A 22,265-nucleotide genomic window follows, 5' to 3' on the forward strand; every position below is an offset into this window, starting at 1 on the left:
GTGGATTCTTATGTTTCCATGAAACCACAGGGTAACTGAATCATCTTTTGATCCCAGTAGAAACAGACTAATTGAAAATCAATACAGTGTTGTATTGGGGACAATTTTGGACGTTCAATTATAATACTCCAGAGTGCATTTTATTCAAGTACAAACAGCAATCAAAGATTATTAATGTCCCAGTGCAGTTATGACCTTGCAAGCACAGAACACAGCAAAGAATATCATGAGTTATTAAGTGAATGTAAGAACATATTAAAACAACAGACACAAAAGGAGAGTAATTGAGATAGGGCTCAGTTACTAGGATACAGCTGTTCCTCCTTAACAAACTGCCTGGTCACTGAGGTGATCAGACAGCATCATCCTAGTAGTTCTTGCATGGAGCTATGTCCATTTGGAACCCACTGAGAGAAGAGCCTTCAGTGTGGTGGCTCCACTTCTGTGGAACTCCCTGCCTCTAGAAGTCAAGCAGGAATCAACATGTGTTGCTTCCAATACCTCCTGAAATGCATACATACATACACACATACATGCACAATGCATCTTAGATCTTGACCGGACATGTAGCCCATGCCAGCATATTTACTCAAAAGAAAGCACCATTTGAAATTCAGTGGGGCTTACTCCCAAGTAAGTGTGCATAGAATTGCAGCCTGACCGAGCAGAACTACTGCACATATTTCAGATGACGGCCAAATTCCATTCTGGAGAAACTTTCTGGGACCACATTCCAGGACTGTGGAGGAAGCTAAAAATACCACCATATTTTAACTTGGTGGTCTTGCCAGCAATACACCTTTGGAAAAACATTGAAATCGTTTAGAAGAGGGATAAAAGTGCACCAAAGCCAGAAAGCACCAATGATTAGTGGTTGGGAGGACCCAGGGAAGCTGAATTTGGTCCCTGTGCCTCAAGTTCTGTACCTCTGATATATAGGAATGGCTCCTTTACAATGAATACCCTTAGTTTTAAGGAATATTTAAGCATCTTTAAACGTAAATAAGTGACTCTTTGTCCAGTGGGCCTGTCTAAATTTTCTTGCAAGACCCTAACAGAACAGAGCTGAGACTTCGTCCTTCGTACTATGCACGGGATAGGGGTGCAAAGCCATAGTTAAGCTACCACCTTTCACAGTATTATCACTAGATATATGCAAAGTAGCAATAGTTGTAGTAAGAGGACATCATCTTAGGGGAAAATTTTATGCATACCTGGACAGTAGAAAGTCCAACAACTCACAATATATTCAAACCAGCAATACTGGCTGCGGCATGCTGGGAGTTGTAGGATATTTTTCTGTCTAAACCCGCATTGGATCGTGCCCTAAATGCCAGGAATAAGGGCATCTGCTTACAGACAATGACAATGCGATCAGCCAGCGGAAATATGCCCATTGCATTTCCCCTGCGAGAACGAGTCATCGGCGTCCTTTCCCAGGCGGGAAAGTCGCAATTGCGCACTCATGTACGAGTCAAGTGAGCGCCATTCATTGGAGCCGGCGAGACGAGCTCCGAATAAATACCCATGGGATTACATGCAGAGAGAATGGCTTGCAGAGAATCGTGACGGCAAAACCCGCCTCTTCCCTATCTCTGTTCCTTGAGGGACAGGCTGAAGGGATTCTGGGCAACCTGGGTGCTTTGAATCAGAGGCTTACAGATAAATGAAAATGCTTCCTTCTCGTGTAGCCATACTCCTTACCAGTACAAATGGCTATTCGGAAATAAACCCAGTAAATTAAATGACATTTACTCTTAAGTACATGTGGATCGGATTGGTATTCACGTTAGACATATATATTCGGCGTCAAACACAGTATGAAAAGAGCGTTGCACCTTTTTAATTTCGCTACATTTAAACTACAACCCCCATAAATCAACGCGAGTAATCCTGGACTTCCGTAGTCACCGCTACTGAACGGTGTGGGCTCTTTTCTTTCCCTTTGCCATGAACCCTCCGATGGGACGCCGGTGCTGCTGATGCCCTGCGTGCAGGCGCCGTGATTGGCGAAGGCACGATGGCGCATCGGCGGCTGTCTCTAGGGCTGCTACAAGTTGCTGCTCTGTTTGTTCTTTGCGGGGGGAACAGTTCTCCAGGTGAGTGTGAGGAGGCTGATTTCGACAGAGGCTGTGCCCGTTTGCTTACGCAGCCCCTCCATGTTTTCTCGGAAGTGCGTTCCATTGTTACCGCTTCGCCTTGCAGAAAGCTGATGCGAGTACGAAGTAGCAACGACTGCCTCGAAGCGCCTGTGTGGGCGCGTCTGCAGTGTTTGCTCGCGATCTGCGACCCCAATCCTGCCTGTCCGGAAGTATTCATGTTCAAAAGCTTAAATTATTTTCCTTCACCGGTTGCTTCTCTTTGTTCTGCAGAGGTTCTGGACGTCACCACAGCTGCTTCCTGCTTCTGCAGCTACCATTGGTACTGCTGTTCAACAAACAATAACAAGTTCACTTGCTAAAAGGCTAAAAACTAACCTTGCTGGGCCGGGCCGCTCTGTATGTCTGAGAAAGCAGACAAGGAGAGCAAGGAGAGGGAAAGTGCCTGTCTGAAGGGGATCTCATCCATAAAAAACGTAGCTGTAATCCTTGCAAAGTGTTTTCCAGCCCAAGTGTGCAGCCAATGCCAAAATAGATGTGAGGCAAACATTGTAGAACTGGTCTGACAAGCCAGTTTGCATTAATAACAGTTTCAGACACTGTTTCACTATATTGTTCTTCAAATGTTCAGAATCAGTAATAAAAGACATGTGGCATTCGTGGTATTATTGTCATGAAGCACTCTTTTTCCTGGCATCTGCACAGATGATTTTGGACACCTTTTGCATCACCATTGCGAAGATACACATTTCAAGACATTCTCTTCTAAAATTTTTGGTAGTGTAAAATACATATATCAATGGGGCAAACTGAATTGTTCAGAGTGAACTCTGGTTTCAAAGAACCACATGCACTTTGGGCACACTGTACTAACTTAAGCAAAATTAGTGGAATGCCATCCCTTATTTCCCACCATGCAATCCTATGCATAATTACTTGAAAGAAAACCCACCATATTCAGCAGGGCTTACTCCTGATTATATTTTAGGATTCTGGTCTTCATCTTATGTAGGGCAAAGCTTTGGGAGCTTTAAGGCAGCTCTATGAAAGAGCATCTTCCTTTTATGAGGTTATTCCTCAGGCATAAAGCCAGTCTCTACAGAGTTCTCATGTGCAAAAAAGTGCAATTAGAAAACCATAACATGAGAATCCTTGTTGAATGTGTGCTCCTTTTTCTTTCTTCATCTTAAAAGCCCATGCACCAAGGTCACCTTTATTCTAAATCTTGTCTTATTTGATAGTTCTTATGTGGTATCCTAAACATGGTCTTATGGGGTAGTTCTCTGGGTATTTTCTGACACTCCACAGCTGCAATATGCCCTTGAGCATGAGTAGGGTTTTCAAAGGGTCACCAAGTTGGAGACAACTTGACAGCATGTGAAAAAGCAGCAGCAACAAATCACTCTGAATGGAAGGGAAAGGATAAAATGTTGCCTATTCAGTGGACAAACATTAAGAATAGAAACACCAGTATTCCTTTGATATGGGACTTGTTGCAACACCACAAACAATACTACTAACAAAGCTAAAATGAAGCATCAGTCCCTCTTTTTTTCACCATCTTTGTGGCATGCGGAATGGTGCCTGTGTCCATAGATGATCTGGAACACGTAAGTGCCTTTAGCTCACCAGATTCTGCATTTCTCAACAGAGTGTGAAAAAAACAGCCATGTAAAAATATATGTGTGTAGCTCAGTGACTGGACAGGTGGGAAGACCCAAATTGCTTTGTGCTCCACTTCCATTGCTAAGTTGCACATGCAGCAAAGCATTGTGCATCTGCATTGATGCAAAGGGTTAACATTCATTACTGTTGCAAGATTGGTTGGACTCTAATCCTGCTTTGCTTCAGATGGAAATTGGAAGAAATTCCTTGTTCGGATTGACAGAGCTGTGCAGGAGTATACACCATGTGTGAAGGAAAACTGTAGCTGTTATCAAAGGTAAGCAAGCATTTCTAATATTTCAGTTAATCTTTACGGAGTGAGTTACACTGGCCATGTTTACACAAAATGGTAAACTAGTAAATGGCAAATTGCTAAAATTCTGTCTTGGTAGTAATGAGCAAGCAGGATCTACCAAAATTTCCCAGAACGAAGCAGTTATCAAAAGGGGCTCTCTTGCAAGTGGGTGCAGCTAAAATAGCTAGGAACTTGCTAATGTAGAAAGCTTAGCATTAAATCTGAACACAGGCCCTGGCATGTTGTTTCTCTGAGAAGCTAGATAACTTGTCAGAGGAGAGACGAGTCATGAGTTCAGATTTGGATGCAAAACTAAACTATCAGTTCCAGATAATTCCTCATTATTCTAGCTGTTCCTCCTTGCAGGAGCCAAGCTGGAACAATCAGGCAGAACGTACCAGGATACTTGCTAATTTCCAATAATCCAGAATTCTGGCCTAATGTTTGTGTTAAACTTGGCTGTAACGCTTAGCCGTACCACAACTGCTATCTGATTGGCAGGATGTGCCTAGCCATTCCCTCACTTTTTGCTTTAACTCTGTTTCTATCTACAGTTTTCAACTTGCTAGATGCATGTTCCCATCAAGCTTACCTGCAAAAATCCCTTATTGACTACCTCAAAATAATAATTCAACAGGCCATATGAGGCATCCTAGATGCCTTTAGAGTGTTAATAATTAGTGTTTTTAATAGCAGAGTATGTGGGGGAGCTTTTCCCCAGTACATCAGAAGCCTGAGAGTCACTTTGCTATAGCAAGATGCCTTTTACAGCCTGCATAGCCAGGGTGAACAACTTGTGGCCCTTCAGATATTGTAGATTACAATTCCCAGGATCCCTCAACATTGGCTATGCAGGATGGGGGTTGTAAACCAAAACCTCTGGGAGACCAGAAAGTTCCCATCCCGGCTGTAGAGTACAATATGGGTTTTCCTGCTCAGCCTCTGTTTGGGTGGAAGTGGTTGCAGCAGTGCAGTGGTTAGACGGGAAAGACCCATGAGCATGGTCCTGCTGACACAATGATTCACAGGAAGATTGTTGCAGCAGCAGCATTGCTTTGGGGAAATGGCCATTAAAACTGTTGCGGTCACACGAGAAAAGACTTTTTTATGCCATTAACACTGGATGAAAGGGGAGTTCTTTTTGCCAGATGAGACACAGCACTACCCTTGCCCAACCCAGCACCCTCCAGATGTATTGGGGCACAACTCCCATCACCCCCAGAAGCAGTGATATGTGATGGGTACTGTAGTCTGACATATCTGGAAGTTGCCAGGTTGAGGAAGGATAAATGACCCCTGCATGCAATTAGCAACTGCATGGATGGTTTTTGTTTGTTGTATAGACTGAAACCCTAGTGAGGAAACCTAAACCTTTGTCATATCCTGCAATTCCAGACTAGATCTGGTGCACCAACTGCCATTTACACACAAACAATGAAAACCCACTCATGCATGTAGCATAACTAATTGCTTATTAGTTTGCATATTCCAATATGGACAGAAACCAGTCTACTGTAACGAATTCTGTATTTCTTCTGACCAAAAAGTAGAGTGCTAATATGGTAAGCTTGTGCTTCATAAGTAGGAGCTAGATGGACTAGAGGTCTTAACAGAACAAGACAACTTGTTTCTCTATACTTAGGGAGTAGAAGTCATATCTAACAAATAGAGCCAGTGTGGGATTGTGATTAAGAGTACTTGTTAGGCCAAATCAAACCACCCTGCAGGAAACAATCTATATTCACACAGCCTACAATGGCTACTTACAGTGGATTGCCTTGTCATGTGAACCCTATCTCTGGCTTATTTAAACCACAATTGTGGTTTGTGGGGTTGTGGCATGTGCCAGTGCATGCCAGGCAACTTTTGAATATTCAAGTTGCACACAACTGCTTGTGTTGTCCAAAGGGTGGCTGGTTGCCATGGTTAACAAACCATTCAGAATTCAGAGTGCTGAACTCATGGACTAGCATTGTGCTAGTTTGCTGACCTTGCCAACATTCCATCGTTACTGGGTTCATATGACACAACAGATTTAATTCTCATTTTTACCATGTTTTACTGTACCTCTGAATGAGGCTTATTATTTTTTATTATTTTTCACCCATGCCATTAGCCACATGGCTCCCTTAGCTCTGATGATGGTGGGAGGGATTATTGTATTGTTTTATTGCATTGTGGTATTTGTTAATTGGGTTGATGTGTTTTTAGTATATGTGTTTCATATGGTATTTTCAATTTGTAGATTACCCAGGGAGCCTCTGAGCTGATGGGCAACCAAGAAATGTAATGTAATAATGCAATAAGTCATGGCCCCAACTTGAATATTCAGAATGGCCACATGCCACAGGTCAATGTGACTTAACTAAGCCATGGTGGGCTGCTGGATTGTGCAAAGCATTCCATTGGAAAAAAGGTGATTAGATAAGGCAGAGTCCTGGTTAGCAATAAGCAACCAGTCCTATCAGGTAGTTGGTTTAGGAAAATGGGAAAGACTGGAGGACTTAGCAAGAATCCTCCAGGATATGAGCTATCCTTTCACCCCACCCCCTAGCATCTGCTACTTACGGTCAGTGTCCCCATCTACTGCTTTAGGCCAGTGTCTCCATCTGCCTAATGAAAGGAATGGGCCTGGGTTTGTACTGAAGCCTACTGAGCAAGAGTCCCTCTCCGAAAGCTGTGTTAACTGTTGTTATACTAATTTCCCCTAATCATGGGTATAATGCTTTAGCGTTAGGGAAAAGGACTTGGCTCCTTTTCAAGACGGAATCTCCAAGGAGCTGCTGTCAGAAGCAATCAGTCGAAGGCTCGGGACACACTACCAGATTGTTGGGAAGAAGGTATACCGTGAACATGATTGCATGTTCCCAGCAAGGTGAGAGCAGTACAGAACCTATCCATCACAGAGAGTGGGTGAACAGGAAACTTTCCCTAGCCTCCTTAACCTGTGGGTCATCGAGCAGAAAATGTTTGAAAGGGCTAAACTGTTCGTGTAAAAAGGAAGAAACTGATGAGGCGTTGCCTTCCCTGAAATGCAGAAATTGTATCTGCTTTTGTGAGAAATCAATATTGACACTGCACTTTAGTTGTACAAGGAGGTGATACGGGTTAGAAATGGAAAGAAATCGAAATAAATACCCCTGGGGATGAGGATAATTGAAAGAGATAACGTGCAGAATTGTCTAAAGCAGGAGTTGTATGGGTATAAGAAGGGGCTTGTGACAGCTTGGTTTACAGCTGCATTTACAAGATCCCTTAACAATGTTGTTATGTATACCCACTGTTTTCTCCACTCACCTCAATTTCTGGACCTTTTGTGTAGCTATCATATGCCCTGCTGTTCGTGTGGCATCTTCTCAGTGTTGTCCAGAAAAGTTTTTCCAGGTGGTTCATGGCCTGTTGCAATCTGAGGCAATGAGAGAAAATATAAACCTTGCTGGTAGCCTGGGATGAGTTAGTGTGACACTTCTAAGATAAAGTCACTTAGATCACTCATGACTTGGATGCCATAGTTAACAGAGGTATCCAGAGTGCTAACTGGCCTAGTTTTGAATTGAGGCTGGAGGATGTGGGTAAGGTGCTCAGGCAAGTCTGGTTAACCATCTGTGTGTTTGATCCTGCTCTTTTAATGAGGGGATGTTCAGCTAGATCTGGGAAGTGTAAATTCTTCCTTGAAAGAGGGATTGGTGCCAGCCATGTAAAACGAGACAGGAATTAAGCCAGTTCTGAAAAAAGCCCGACTTGAAAGATAATAGCTATAGGTTAATTGCAAACAGCCCTTTTCTAGGCAAGGTGCTTGATGTTAAGACGAGCTTTCTTCTGGAAGTTTTGGATTATCATTTCTGCTCTGCCTGACCAATGGTCATACTGGCTAAGGCTAAGAGGAGCTGAAGTCCAGAACATTTGAGGAACACCAGGCTGGGAACCAGCCAGTGTGCTTACAGGTGCAACCCAAGCCTGAACTTCCTGGCGTTAAATTCAAGCTTTTGCATTATTGTGCCTCCACCGTAGCCCAGGTAACTGAGTTCAAAGGACTCAGTGTAATTGAGGTTAAGGGTCCAGTTATGTAGATATTTGGTCCTGTAATTTATAATAGATGGCAAATATTTCCCTTGGCGAAAAACGTAATTCTTACTGCTGAATCATCTACAGATGTAGTGGGGTTGAACACTTCATCTTGAAGATTATTAATGACCTTCCAGACATGGAGATGATAATCAATGTACGAGACTATCCCCAGGTGCCAAAATTGATGAAACCAAAGGTTCCTGTCTTCTCTTTCAGTAAGGTAAGAGAATGGAGAGCTGTTATCCCGCAGCCTTATTAGCTGGGGAGAGCTCTGGTGTTAAATGGAATATGTTGCAAAATATTTAGAATTGGATCTCTTGAAAACCAAGACATATTTCTGTAAGTAACATGCTTCTCTCTCTTCATTTTCTGAAAGACTTCAGACTATTATGATATTAAGTATCCTGCCTGGACATTTTGGGAAGGGGGACCAGCTGTTTGGCCTATTTATCCAACAGGCCTAGGGCGCTGGGACCTAATGAGAGAGAACCTTAGAAGGTACGTCACATGAGAGCTATGTTGTTATGTTTAAAAACAGAGGTCTTAAATTTAATTAAGCATTTATGCTTTTTAATTGAGCCTTGCACCCATGTGAAGCTAGATTTTCTTCATTCTGAAGCATGTGTATTGAGAATTAAATTGTACTTTGTCAAGTGGAAGTTAAGGACCACAGGCGATGTCTTCTGCTAGCCCTGTCTCCTGCCCCTTATTTTTTGGTCTTTTGTGCAGTCTTTTCCCATTATAAAAGGTTGAAATGCTTCTCCAAAGGCTTAGATACTGACAGTAAGCACTTTAAGTGACAACAGCTGGCGTCTTTTGTATTTTTTACTTTTCCCACTCCCCTTCTACCTTCAGAACTGTAGCCACTGGGATATGAACCCCAAGAGATTTTCTGAAATTAAAACTGAAAAAGGACTTTGGACTTTATAAGGCTAAATTAATGGAAATGAACACAGATGTTAGCACATGGGGACAAGGAAGACTTTGCCCAAATCTAATGGTAAATAGGACCACCAGATGCAAGAATTCCGGCAGTGATAGTGCACTGATGGGAATTTTTTTTTTTCCTGTTAAAGGGGCTTCATTCCCTTGGGGACAGTAATGTGATGGGGGCTGCATGCTGGCTTTGGTCATCTAGGGTGTGGCCCATCCTATTTTCCCCTTTCTATCCTACCTTTCTCTTTCTTGCAGTCATTCTCTTTTTATTCCATACTCCCTTCTTCTCATTCCCACCCCAAGTGGGCTGCCAGGGAAGGAACATATTGCCCATGCAAAATGCCTGAACTGAACGCTTTCAATGGGCTTTAGAAATTAGGTTTTAGTCACTGTGCAAAGGAAGGGATTCCAATGGGGTTAACTTCTCATTTCTGTATAGAAGCTGTCACATTTAGGCAACTACTGTCATTCCCTACCATTGGGTGTGCTGGTTTGGACTGATGAAAATTGTAGGCTAAAATGTCTGGAGGGCCGCAAGTTGCCCACCTCTGCTCTAAGAGGTGACCACATCCTTTGCATGTGGTCGTAATAATGTAAGGGGGAAATGGGAAAACCATTATGAGATAAACAAGTTACAGGTAAAAAAATTGATACATTTCGGGAGAATATGATTGTATTCTGTTAAATATATCTAGTTTTAAATGTGAATTGCTGAAGGACATTTTTGAGGCCCTGGTGCATTATTGTAAGCTTGAAGAAATAAAAGTAAAATCCTGGTATATTAAAAAATTGAGCTGAAGAAAGATGGCAATTGCTGTTGTTTTTCAAACCCTTGAAAAATGCATGCAATTCCATGATAGGTTGGTTATATAGCGTTTCTCTTGCTTCAACATGGGCAAGAGGTTATATAAGCTCTTATAAGCAGAAGTACATGTTTGGATTTTGTTTTTCCTTTCTCATACAACATGCTTGTGCAAGGTGTAAAACAGCCCTTTAGGGAACAGAAATGTAGCTTTTGGATCCAACTCAAAATGTTTTAATATGTAATCCTGTGCACAAATCAGAAAAATGTCCTACATCTCTTATGCTGGGAACTGTAGGACTTTATTATTTTAAAACATACATAGGTTTGCCTGCTTAAAGATAAATGTTTGACTTTAAAAAATAAATCCAGTTGCTCTTTTCTCATCTGCCAGTTGGCCGTGGGTATGAAGGAAGTGGGACATGAATAGAATTGTCGCATATCTTTTTAGAATAGAATAGAATAGAATAGAATAGAATAGAGTAGGCACTAATATCACAAAGGTGAGGTGGGATAAATTGACTCAAGAAGAGGTTTGGAGAAGTGAGATTAATTTCTGAGCTGCAGTTCTTGAGATTCTATGTTTTCAATATCCTTCATTGATCAAAATATCTTTAGTGCTGCAGAAAAATGGCCATGGAAGAAGAAAATTTCTAAAGCCTATTTCCGTGGATCCAGGTGAGCCTACTGTCCTCTTCCAAATACTCTGATAATACTGATGTAGCCTTCAACAAGACTAGGGTGTCCTTCTCGTGTTGTCTAGAAAGATTTGTTTATCACTAGTGAAATAAGATCGACCTAAGCTACATATATGGAAGCTGTTGCTTCTTCAGAGAAGACTGTGTGCTTATGGGGATTTCCTATCCCAGCACCTGCACCACTGGTGTGGAGGCTGTTCCTTCACTGGGTAATCTCATCCATAGAGTTCCTTAATTTTCTGGAAAATTGCTTGTATTTCAAGGCCTAAGGATCTCCCTGCTACTACAACTCAGAGTTCTATAAGCTGACTCTTTTCTGCTTCTACCAGTTCTCTTAAAATTCTATAAAACCTCCTAGTAGCCTGGTATATGAGATGTAGCTATGAGATGGACATGAACAATGGAGAAAATATTAACTATTTAACAACGTATATGTTAAAGGAATATAGTTTGCGTAACAGATTACTAATATTCACTTCAGGGATTTAAATAGAATGCTTGCTGACAAGCACTTCTTTTCTTAAATGGTTTGATCTTTCATTGAGAAGTGTCATTCTTAACCAACTCATTAGACTTTATCAAGTATCACAGGATTTTTTCTGTCTGTTTGGTCATGTGGTTGTCAAGAGATGGCAGAACATTGTTTTTGTGTATGTTTCCTCTGGTAGGACAAGTTCAGAACGGGATCCCCTCATTCTTCTTTCTCGAGAAGATCCTGACCTTGTTGATGCTGAATACACTAAAAATCAAGCCTGGAAATCTGAAAAAGTAACTACCAGTATCCTTTTCTTTCTATTAGAAAAAGAGATTTTTCAGTACAACTATTCTTTAAAAGACTGGCAATAAAAGGGTTCCCACTTTTAGAGCAGACGTATTTGCACTCCTAAGCTGGAGTAACTGCCAATCCTGGTCCTTGTAAGTCCAGTTATTAGCACTGGACCCCCAGTTCAACCCTAAGAATATTTGGGAAGAGGATGAAGAATTCTTTCCTGTTCTGCTTCTCCTTGGGCCTCCTATGTGTAGCCATGAGTCCTGCTTAAATCAGAGGCCAATTCCAACAATGCAGTGTCAGAACAACAGCACAGCTTCAACTTGGGCTCTGGGTTCCTGCTGGGCTAAGGTTGTGTGCAAATGCAGGTGTGACTATTCATGCAACCTTGTGGTTGGGTTGCATTAAGAAAAGAGTGAGCAACATGTGGCTGTCCGGATGCTTTTGCCTACAGGTTATGATGATGGGAGCTGTAATCCAAAACATTTGGAGAGCTCCAAGTTGCCCACATTTGTCTTGTGGGACTAACTCATCTAAGCATGGCAGCATTTAATCATACTTAATGTATTTTTTTGGTATTTATGTTTACTTGGAAGTAAATTCCAGTGAGTCTTTCTTACTTTCAGATAAGTGTGTATAGGATTGTACTCTTGGAAAGTGAATGATCCGTATATTTATTTGTTAAAATTCTGCTAAAATATACTTCAATTTAAAATCTTCTTCTCCATCATCTTCTTCTTCTTCGTCTTCTCTGTCGTCATCTTCTTCTTCTACAAGGACACTCTTGGGAAACCACCAGCTAAGGAAATTCCACTAGTAGATCATTGTAAATATAAGTAAGTAATTGATTCAGTCGGTAATTTCTTACTAATACCTGGGATTATTTCAAAGGAAAGTGAGGGTGTTTGCCCAGTCCCTTGGGCATTTTATATAGCCTTCGTGACTAGCTATGACATAAAGGCAGTCATTTTATAGTAGTGTCCAGACAGAGTCTCAAATTATCAAATGTACCCAACAAACCCCACAAAAGATTTCCCACCTCTACTTAGGTATACGGCCCATTGAAGTAAATGGCGCTTCTTCTGAGTAGATATGAATAGGATCCTATTGTCTGTCTATTCAAACCCTTTCATCTCTCCATCAAAATAAAATAGATACTGGAAAGTTTATAACCCAAGGCTAGGGTATGACATCTCCTCATTTGTCACTAGTTGCCATGTGAAGCTGCCCCATTGCCTTGGTATGGGTTTTGTGATAAAAGAACGGGCTAGTGATTCTTGGCTTGAATTGTGGGCAGCAATATATTAAATGTGTCGTTGCTGTGCAAATGTATTTTCTAAATAATGCCACTTCATCTCCAATTGTACCACCATGAAGTGTTTGTCCACTTCACCCTCTAATAAAATAGCTGTATTATTTCCTGTAATTCAAGAAAGATATTTGGGGAATCTCAAAGAAATATTATATCCCCTGTGTGCAACTGAGTAATATTAAGGCACTGATATAATTATATTCCATAGGATATGCATAGTTGCTGTGGTGTAGGAAGCGTAAAGAGTCTTTCTTATTTCAAGTCCAAGGGGATCTTTGTGGGAGATTTTGGTGCCATATATGTAGATGATGAAACTGAGAATCTGCAGGTGGCGCAGTGGTTTAATCCGCTGTGCTGCTGGGCTGGTTGATTGAAAGGTTGCCAGTTCGAATCTGCACAATGGAGTGAATTCCCGTTGCTCCGTCCCAGCTCCTGCCAACCTTGCAGTTTGAAAGCATGCAAATGCAAGTAGATAAAAAAGTACCACTTCAGTGGGCAGCTAACAGCATTCTGTGCACTTCGGTGTTTAGTCATGCCGGCCACATGACCACGGAGACTGTCTGTGGACAAACGCTGGCTCCCTCGGCTAGGAAACGGAGATGAGCACCGCCCCCTAGAGTCAGGCATGACTGGACGTAACGTCAAGGGGAAACCTTTACCTTTACCTATGTAGATGATGAAACTGAGAATCTAGTATATTAGATGTCTTCCTCAAGATCTCTTGGGAGAAACAAAATAATGCCTGGAATAGAAATTAGGGTCCCTCTGAGTTTGAGGTTCTTATTGATTGTAGTAGTTGTTGCTTCTTTTATGTTTGGATGGTAACTTTTGCAAGTTCCCTTCCTTCTGAGGGACAAACCTACACTGTAGTTTCATATCCCGAGGCACTGGTGGATTTTAAAATCTGAAATATGTTAGAGTTATATAAGTGCGTTTTACAGTATATTCACTTATTTATATATATTTACTGGGAACAAGGATGTAAAACCAGATAGAAAAGTGCTGACACCTACAATTGATGCAACAGGGGAAGCTAATGAACTTTTGATTACTACTTTTGGCTTTGGTTCCTGTATTTTTTCATACAGATTTCATACAAGATTTTTTCATATGTACCTTTGGTTAAGCAGTGCATAGGAAATCTGTTCTCATTCTACAATCATTTTTATCTGAGTATGCTCACAGTACTGCAGAACTTTAAAAAAGTGTACAAACTTTTATTAAATAAAGGGAATGTAAACTATCTTAACCATATCATAACAAGTTTCAAGCCATAGAAAATGTTAGAATTCCATAAACCACATTTATTTATTTAAAATACTTATATGCCATCCTAATCGCAAAAAAGCTTCAGGACGGCTTACAATGTAATAGCATAAATAAAATCCCCGACCCATTTATGGTTTGTGGAATGAAATGTGCCAGTTATTAGAGAAAAAGTACTATTCTAAAATGGCATCTTCCTTTAATTATAGATACCTCTTTAATTTCCGAGGTGTAGCAGCCAGTTTCCGCTTCAAGCACCTCTTTCTTTGTGGCTCACTTGTCTTTCATGTTGGGGAAGACTGGCAAGAATTCTTCTATCCTCAGCTGAAACCTTGGGTCCACTATATTCCAATCAAATCTGATCTCTCTGATGTAAGGTAAGAGGCTGAAGCTGCGATGACTTAATAACCCCTCTGTACAGGAGGATGAGAAGCAGGATTCATATGCTGCCCTATAACAGGCGTTCTCTAGTGATAGTGAAGAAAGATAAATATTGCATCTTTTTATACAACCACAGAACTTGGGTATACTATAAGTACAGTGGTAATAAACTTAATTTTCATATTCTGTGTGTCATTCCAGAGAAAACATTAGAATTAGCAATAAAAGGATGCACATGTCTCATTTTCTCTAAAGGAAGTCCCAAAGGTATATGAACTATTGAAGAAACATTAGATGAACAGGTTGTAGATGCTGAATTGATGCAAAGAACTTGTAAGACCATGTTGCGGGAACATATCCTCTCTACACAGCTTACAAAAATAACATAAACAATTCTAATACTGTATTCTGCAGACACAAATTACAAAGAATGTTCCAAAAGCCAATGAGCAGAAGAACAAATTAACTCTGTGTCAGGAAGCTTAATAGCACTCTTCTGATCTGTATACACTGTGCTAACTTGTCACCTTTGTTTCAGGGAGCTGTTGGCGTTTGTGAGAGAGAATGATGACATAGCCCAAGAAATAGCGGAGAGGTGAAGTTTTTGTTAACTATAAGCAGTGGTATTGCTAGACACTTACAGGAATTTAGCCAGAGGACTGCTTTGAGAATAACGAAATGTTCCTATTTGCAGAACTGCTAATTTTATATGTTTAGCTGCAAATTTAGAAATAAATTTATTTCTAATTATTACAATGTACTTGAATGTCATAGGAGGCAATCAGTCAGTGTTTCTACCAAATCACACCACATATTATTCAATTTGCCCTCTTCCAGATTATATCAAGAATCAGTAATTTCTCTTCAGTTAATTTTCTGCTCAGATCCTCTGCCAAATCAAATTATCTTTCTGTTGATTATCCAACCCTACGTTTAAGCTGGAGGAAAATATGAAATACTTTAGATGGGGATCATGGAAATTATATGCCCCGCAAAATTACTGAGTACGTTTCATGAAGTGATGTTCCCACTGCAGAGCACCAGAAATAATGATTGGCCAGAGCTGAAGGATTTTAGACATTTATGGCCTTTCTGAATGGCTGGTAAAACCATGATCCAGATAACCCAAATTCTTTTTACAGTGTTTTCAAACCTAAAACATTGGTGCTAAGACTAGTGCCTTGCTGTGTTGTAGCTTGCCCTTTGCTAAGAACACAATGAAGCTGAGTCTCAAATGGGTGTGCTTGCTCTAGAGAAAGGAACACTGTGTCTGTTTATAGCCTGCACATAACACTGGTCTACAAGGAGAAAGCCTCAGAAATGAAAGTAGCTTAAGTTTACCAGAATTGGGTCATAATAAGGGAAAATTAAGTCCTGAGTATTAATTGGCTCCAGTTTCTAAACTACAGGTTCAGGTCAAAATTGCATCAAAATAATTCAAAATTACGAGGGGGATGTGCAATTATGCTTCATAGCTTTTCTGCAAAATGTGATATAGGAATGAGAATGGTGCCACACCAGTCATTATAAATTTATCTTTTTATTGATACCAATAATATAACTTTCCATTGATTTATTGGTTTTTCATGTAACATGGTCATGCTTTTTGCATGAAAGACTGACAAGCTCTAACATCAGATTAAACAACAAAGTTCCATCTTTATTCAGTATCTGCGCTTTTTGGCTTTTCTCTTGTGAACTGCAGTAGGATCATCCCTGGAGAGATTCCAGCACTAACGGGCAAGCATGGACAGATTCCATTTCTCCATGCCTGCAATATCCTGGTGGAATCTCTCCCCATGCTCATCACTTCCTGCCCCATAGTTTCAGTGACATGTTTGCACCAAGTGCTTTATAGGACCTAAGCAAATTTTCCACGTGTTTTTCATAGTCATCTGCCTTACTGTTCCTGAGAAACTCCAACTATGATTGGTGTGTTCCCTCCACACCATTGGGACTGTGAAAGGCATAGGCTTTTTCTTTTGTAGACCAGTGTAATAGTTAGGAAAAAACTAAAGATTCGTTATATGGTGGGGCACTTTGAGAAGAACAGAAGAAATAGACTTCTAGTTCATTTCTTTGAAGAAGAACAGTTCTGAAATGGGAAGGTATTCATGCAGATCACTAGTTAGTTTAACATCCTTCGCCAGTCTGGTGCTGTCCAGATATTTTGGATTGAATTCCCATCAGCCCCAATTAGTATTGCCAGAATCCTGAGTGCTAGAGTCCGAACCTGAAGAGCACCAGGTTGGGAAAGACTAGTCTAGAAATTTGCAGTGGTTAATTGTGATCACATCTGACACAGCAATCCTAATAGCAATGGATGTGTTTCCAATGCAGATATCACATTTCCCCATACACAGGAAACCTTGCCCGCTAAAAGCAAAGCCTTTTAAGAAGATATGACTGCTAATTACATTAAAGATAGCAAATGCCTCTTGCTACATATGCTAGTGATTGGACAGAAAAGCCCTTAAATGCACAACTGTTCAGCTCTTGATATCAGCATCCTACTTGGATGTCATGTATTGATGTTATTTGCCACCAGTGGGAAGCAGTTTGCTGTTCTTTGCACAGCAACCACCCACTAAAACAGTTGAAGTCATAATCCTGATAGGCAATCTTACCCATATTTTATTTTTAAATAAGAATTCAACTATTTTATGGTAGACGTGTGCTATAATCATAGAAGAATCCTGTTGCCCCTTAAAGATGGACAAAGTCATCCATCTTTAATTTTGTTGAGATTGAGCAAAGATGTCTGCAAAAGTTTGCTGGAGCACATTAACACTTATGTCAAAATACATTTATTATATATTTCATGTGACTCAAAATTTTACCCTGCAACTGGATAGCAGAGTACCACTACTGGAAATTGTCACTACAAACATACCTGAGTTATAGAGTGGTTTAGCTATCATGGCTTCCCTTCTGAGATCAGTTTAAATTATGAGAAATTTCTGTTTGTAATCCCTATTTTTACCTCCCAGAACTGCTCTTCTTTAGGGGAGATGCACTGTTTATTAAGTCCCTTTTCATCTGCATGGGAAATACGTACTTAAAGCATCCCCTGAGTTAGAAAAGCAACTAACAGTAGGCATCTTCTTTGCTTGTCTGTCTTACCTCTAGGGGTCGCCAATTCATCATGGATCACTTGCGGATGGAAGATATCTCTTGTTATTGGCATAGACTTCTGACAGAGTACTCCACAGCTCTGACTTACAAAGTTCAACGAAAGAGTAACTACAGTGAAATTCTTCCCAAACACTTGAAAACAGAACTGTAACTGCCATTCTCTTTCCAGTTCAGTACCAGGGCTTGTGGACATTATGAAATCCAAAGAACAGCACTGGTTTTGTTCAACAGAAATTCTGTGTTTCATGCTGCCAAACTAGAGGGAGAAAAAAATGTATTACTGTCACATACTGTATTAAAATGCCTGGTCAGATCCAAAATTACAGAAGAATTCAAGTAAGTCAGAAGAGCCCATGTTTCACCAAGTTCTAGTGGTGCTCTGCTTTTGAAGGTTTTCAGAAAGAAGAATTGTATTGGGAGTAAACTGATGTTAAGCATTGATTCACTTGAACAAAACTAGTTCAATGGTCTGTGAATCATCTCCTGAATCTTCACAATGCGACATTCAGACCTATGTCTGTTTAGTGTCAGGGTGCTAGTGTATGAGGCCCACAGTATACCATAGCAAAATAGCTTCAGAAAAAACATCTTAATATGCCCTCAAATGTTACTTGATCTAGAAAGGGATTATGATATGTCCAGCTCTGCAAATGTACAGAATAGGGATTGCATGTGTAAAAGGCTCCAGGTAGGATCACAGTAAGGTGTCCCATTGGGTTGGACTAACAGTGCATCTGGTCCCGCATTCTGCAAATGACTAACTGGATGGTGCCCAGGAATTTATAAGCAAGATGTGAGGACAACATCTCTCTATCATTGTCTGTCCTAGTTCAGGCATACCAACTGAATTCAGACCTGGCAGTAAGCCCTGGGTTCAGATGCTCCCTTTCACGCCTCACACAGGCTGCTTGTGTGTATCACCATTTCCTGGTTTAATCATATCATACTTTGGGCTCAGTAAGTCAGTGGCAAAGAACATACTTTGCATACAGAAGGTCTCCAGTTCAATCCCTGACATCTAACATTATGAAAGTATGCAAAGGGTAGCAGATGATGGAAAGGCCTCTGCCTGAGACAATGGACAGCTTCACCCAGTTAGAACAGACAGTACTGGACAAGAGGGAAAGATGATCTGCCCTGATGCAAGGCAGCTTCCTATGGTCCTCCTGGGTCTTAGTTTGCTGGTTTGGATATAAAATGCATGTTGAGTGTTTTTTCCCTGCCTTTTTGATAAAATTGTATGTATTTTTTACAAGGTTGAAGTATGACTTTCCTTCAGTATCCTTTGAGAGCTCCTCTATCAAAATGTGGGTAATATGCAGATTATTGCATTTTAACCCACACTTCTAAAACGCACAGGGTTCTATTCATGGGGGTGTTCCCCATACTTTATCTCTACTCCAGTCCTATCAGGCAGGTTATGCTGAGAGGTGGTGACCACCCTAAGATCACTTACAGTGCAGTCCTGAACAAGTTTGTTCAGAAGTAAGCCCCTGTGAAGAAATGAGGGCGGGGGGTGTTAAAGGTTTAACTGTTACATTTTGTTTCAATGATTGAAGAGTTTAAGTAATAGAAAAAATGTATGTGATGTCCTTTACACAAGCCTGGAGCCTGAGAATTGATGCATTGTAATGTTCTAGTGCAGGGATGGCAAATCTTTTAGAGACTGAGTGCCCAAACTGCAACCCAAAACCCACTTATTTATCACAAAGTGCCAACACTGCAATAAAACTTGAATACTGAGGTTTTAGTTTAGAAAAAACAACTCACAGCCAGTCTAAGCAAATATATATTTATAGCCTAGGCAGCGCATTGACCTGCCATACAAAAGCTCGGACGAGTCGCGGCTAATGAGTTGCAGCTCGTGATGTCATTGCCTGGCACTGCTACTCCTTTCTGAGCATGCGCATGGCCCCTGTGCGCACTGTTATCCGATGCTTGGCTGCTGGGGCGATGCTGGGGCAACTTGGCTCGTGTGCCAACAGAGAGCGCTCTGCATGCCCGCTGCAGCACATGTGCCATAGGTTTGCCACCACTGTTCTAGTGAAATGGCAGTTACTGTTACCACTGGGAATGGAATGAGACCACATTTCCATCTTCATAGAAGGGAAAGTAAGCATCAAAGCTGGTATCACCTGGCTGGGGAATAATTGAATGTTCTGAAAATGCCCATTGGTCCTAAATTTGAACAGAGGTGCTGAAATAGAATGTTGACCACACCAAAACTGATTGGCCGGAGTTTCTGACTATATCAAATATAAACAGCTGTTGAGAGGCATCTTCAGGAGTTTTTGCCTCAGGGACAGTTGTCAGGAGGTGTCTTCATGAGAGCCTGGAGAGTCTGAGGAAGGAGCCACAAGACCGGAGAGTCTGAGCCGGCAGCCACAAGACCAGAAAGGCAGTCTGAGAGCTAGGGGCAAAAGCTGAAGGTCTGTAAGTGAGAGGAAGATCTCTAGAGCAGCCTTGAGGAGAAAGAGGTGAAGCAAATGGTAGCAGTGTTCTGAAGGCAGAGTAGGTGCTAGACCAAACTGAAGACCTCAGGGGAAACCTGGTGAACAGTCTTAAAGTTTCCAGCTGGAAATCAAACCCTACCAGAGAGAAAAGTAGCATAGCTATGCTTATGAGCTAACTGGGGAGGTGCTGGAATGGGGAACTGGCTTAAGTTACATTAAGGTTAGGATCTCGGCTTGTAATACTTGATTGCAGGCAACAGGAACACTATAGAAGTCCTGCTTTGAAAGGAACCATATAGAAATGTTATTTGTAAAGTAACAGCAAACTTAATAAGTGTTCTTGTTTATTTCTTTTTAATAAAATACTATATTTCTTTGTTCACTTCCCTTATATTTCTGATGTCTCTCTCATGCCTAATGAAAAGCTACCTTAGGAAAAAGGAGTATATTTATAGAGAAGTGTAGATTTGTGGTGGCAACAAAAGTAAAGGCAAGGATTTCCTTTTAATGGTGAGTAGTGCCTGTAACAGTAGGAATGTCCCTGTAAGAAGAGATGTTCCTCAACATTTGGTCTTAGAGATGAGTTGGCCCAAGAGCAGAGGGTCCTATGTTAGGTTCCCTACAGCCCTATTGCAACCTTATTGAGCAGAATGGGGAATTAAATCCAGTTCTTGTCAACACTAGGTAAAACAGGGCAGTATGTGGGTGATAGGATATCCCAGTTCTGCCTCTGTACTAACACTGGCCTACAAATTTTGGGAAATTATTGACCTCAGAGATAAAGTGTGCTAATTCTTGTATATTTTGGTTAGATGAATTAGAAAACAGGTGATAAAGGTGCTGGTTGGCTAAAGTTTTCAAGATATTTCACAATTAATATTTATATACAAGTTTATATGTGTAAAGATTTATATATTTGCCTACAAGGGAGGGAGGTGTCTGATGATCATGATGCTCTTTGATTATAGTAATCAACCTTCCATGCCACTGCAAAAGTAAAAATTTCAATGCCTTGAAGCAAACGAGAAAGCCAAACCATTCCACAAACAGGTAGTCACATTGGAATGGTCTCCATGTTGGAAATAAGCAACAGTGGAGGTCCTGGTGGGTACCCCTGCACCTGCAGACAGCAGGTTGCTGGCCTCTGGCATATACATAGTCCACTAGATGTGCAAAATACTCCTACAATTTCTCTAAAATGCTGATTATCTTCCTCAGTCTACCTATAGGTATAGCAAAAAAAAAAAAAATGCCCTGGCAGTCAAATTTTGAAGACACTGGGTAGGAAAGAACACATTGGGTAGGGAAGAACAGTTGACTCAGTCTGTGAAAGAATTGCAATAGGAAATAAAACAAAGTGGTTTGGGAGGAGATGATGAGTAAAAGATGACAAGATTTTTTAACAGGATAAATTTATTTCAAGTGAAGAAGAATAGTCTGGTGTATTATAAAACTCTGTTATAGCTTTAAATGAAGAGTTTTTCATTAAGACGGGGAAGATTTTCCAAATCCAGAAAAACAAAGGGCCTGAGCAGTTGACAGATGTTCAGTTCCATGTGATGTAACACATTGTGTATGCCTTCTCTTTTGTTTACAGCTGTGATGTTGCCCAGACAGCTGATGAGGGAAGGAATAAAATGGAGCAACTGTAGGATTATTACATGATTCTCATTATTACAATTTGGTAATTGGACTGGTTATACATTGGTAACTTCAGGCAACAAGTTCTTGTTACCTAAGAAGGAAAGTTCCATGCCACTCCAAGTAATAAGCTAATTTGTAATTAGTAAAATTATAAGTTAGTATTTTTGGATCTTAATTATCAATAAAAGAAAAAGTTATCAACAGTGAGACTCATGTACAAGGTTTTATACTATCTTCAAAGTCACTTTTACAGTGTTACAAATAAAATGAATTTTTCACTTTATCTGTATAAATAAAATACATCTGTTCAATTGGGACTTTTGTTTATGTGCATATGTTTGCATATTTTTACCTTAGTAATGTCACATTTATTTATATAACCATCTATTAAAGGTCAAGCTGTTATGGATTTCCAAGGATTGTTTTAATGAATTTTCATTATGAACCTGTGCATTTTCTACTTCCTTTTTTGTGTGAATTCGGTTGACACCATATGCTCCTACTGTAACCTAGTTAAATGCCTGTTCCAGCTGCTTTTCTCAGCATGGATTTAAAAAAATTCTCTCTGTGAGAATAACTAGGCCTCGGCAAAGAAACATCTTGGATTTGAGCAGGTCAACAGGGCTTAGTAGCATAAAGCTACTCTATGTACTCATGGCTGAGGATGTGTTCTATCAAAAGAAGCTGCTCATATGTGCACTGGTATGTGCCACAAATATACCAGATCTTGTATGAGTTTGCA

General features: G+C 40.6%; 1 protein-coding gene across 2 annotated transcripts; it reads left to right on the forward strand.

Annotated features, from left to right (window-relative positions):
- Positions 1-1,944: 1,944 nt before the first annotated feature.
- POGLUT1 (protein O-glucosyltransferase 1) lies at positions 1,945-21,939 on the forward strand. 2 transcript variants are annotated; one of them, XM_044442474.1, is made up of 11 exons: positions 1,945-2,099; positions 3,951-4,041; positions 6,791-6,934; positions 8,212-8,347; positions 8,504-8,625; positions 10,484-10,543; positions 11,232-11,331; positions 12,110-12,168; positions 14,120-14,287; positions 14,830-14,886; positions 17,421-21,939. In XM_044442474.1, the coding sequence occupies exons 1-11, from the start codon at positions 2,021-2,023 to the stop codon at positions 17,575-17,577; spliced, it is 1,173 nt and encodes a 390-aa protein (XP_044298409.1). In that variant the 5' UTR covers positions 1,945-2,020; the 3' UTR covers positions 17,578-21,939. The 2 variants fall into 2 exon arrangements, with proteins under 2 accessions (XP_044298409.1, XP_044298410.1); XM_044442475.1 differs by lacking the exon at positions 6,791-6,934.
- The last annotated feature ends 326 nt before the right edge of the window (positions 21,940-22,265 follow it).

This window comes from Varanus komodoensis, unplaced genomic scaffold, assembly GCF_004798865.1.
Source record: "Varanus komodoensis strain SLA01 unplaced genomic scaffold, ASM479886v1 scaffold4, whole genome shotgun sequence".
In the NCBI taxonomy this organism is placed as follows: Eukaryota; Metazoa; Chordata; class Lepidosauria; order Squamata; family Varanidae; genus Varanus; species Varanus komodoensis.

Coding starts and splice junctions, on each gene's coding strand:
- POGLUT1 (XM_044442474.1), top strand. CDS start 2,021: ATGGCGCATCGGCGGCTGTCTCTAGGGCTGCTACAAGTTGCTGCTCTG. Junction 2,100..3,950: donor CGGGGGGAACAGTTCTCCAG/GTGAGTGTGAGG, acceptor GCTTTGCTTCAG/ATGGAAATTGGAAGAAATTC. Junction 6,935..8,211: donor GATTGCATGTTCCCAGCAAG/GTGAGAGCAGTA, acceptor AATCATCTACAG/ATGTAGTGGGGTTGAACACT.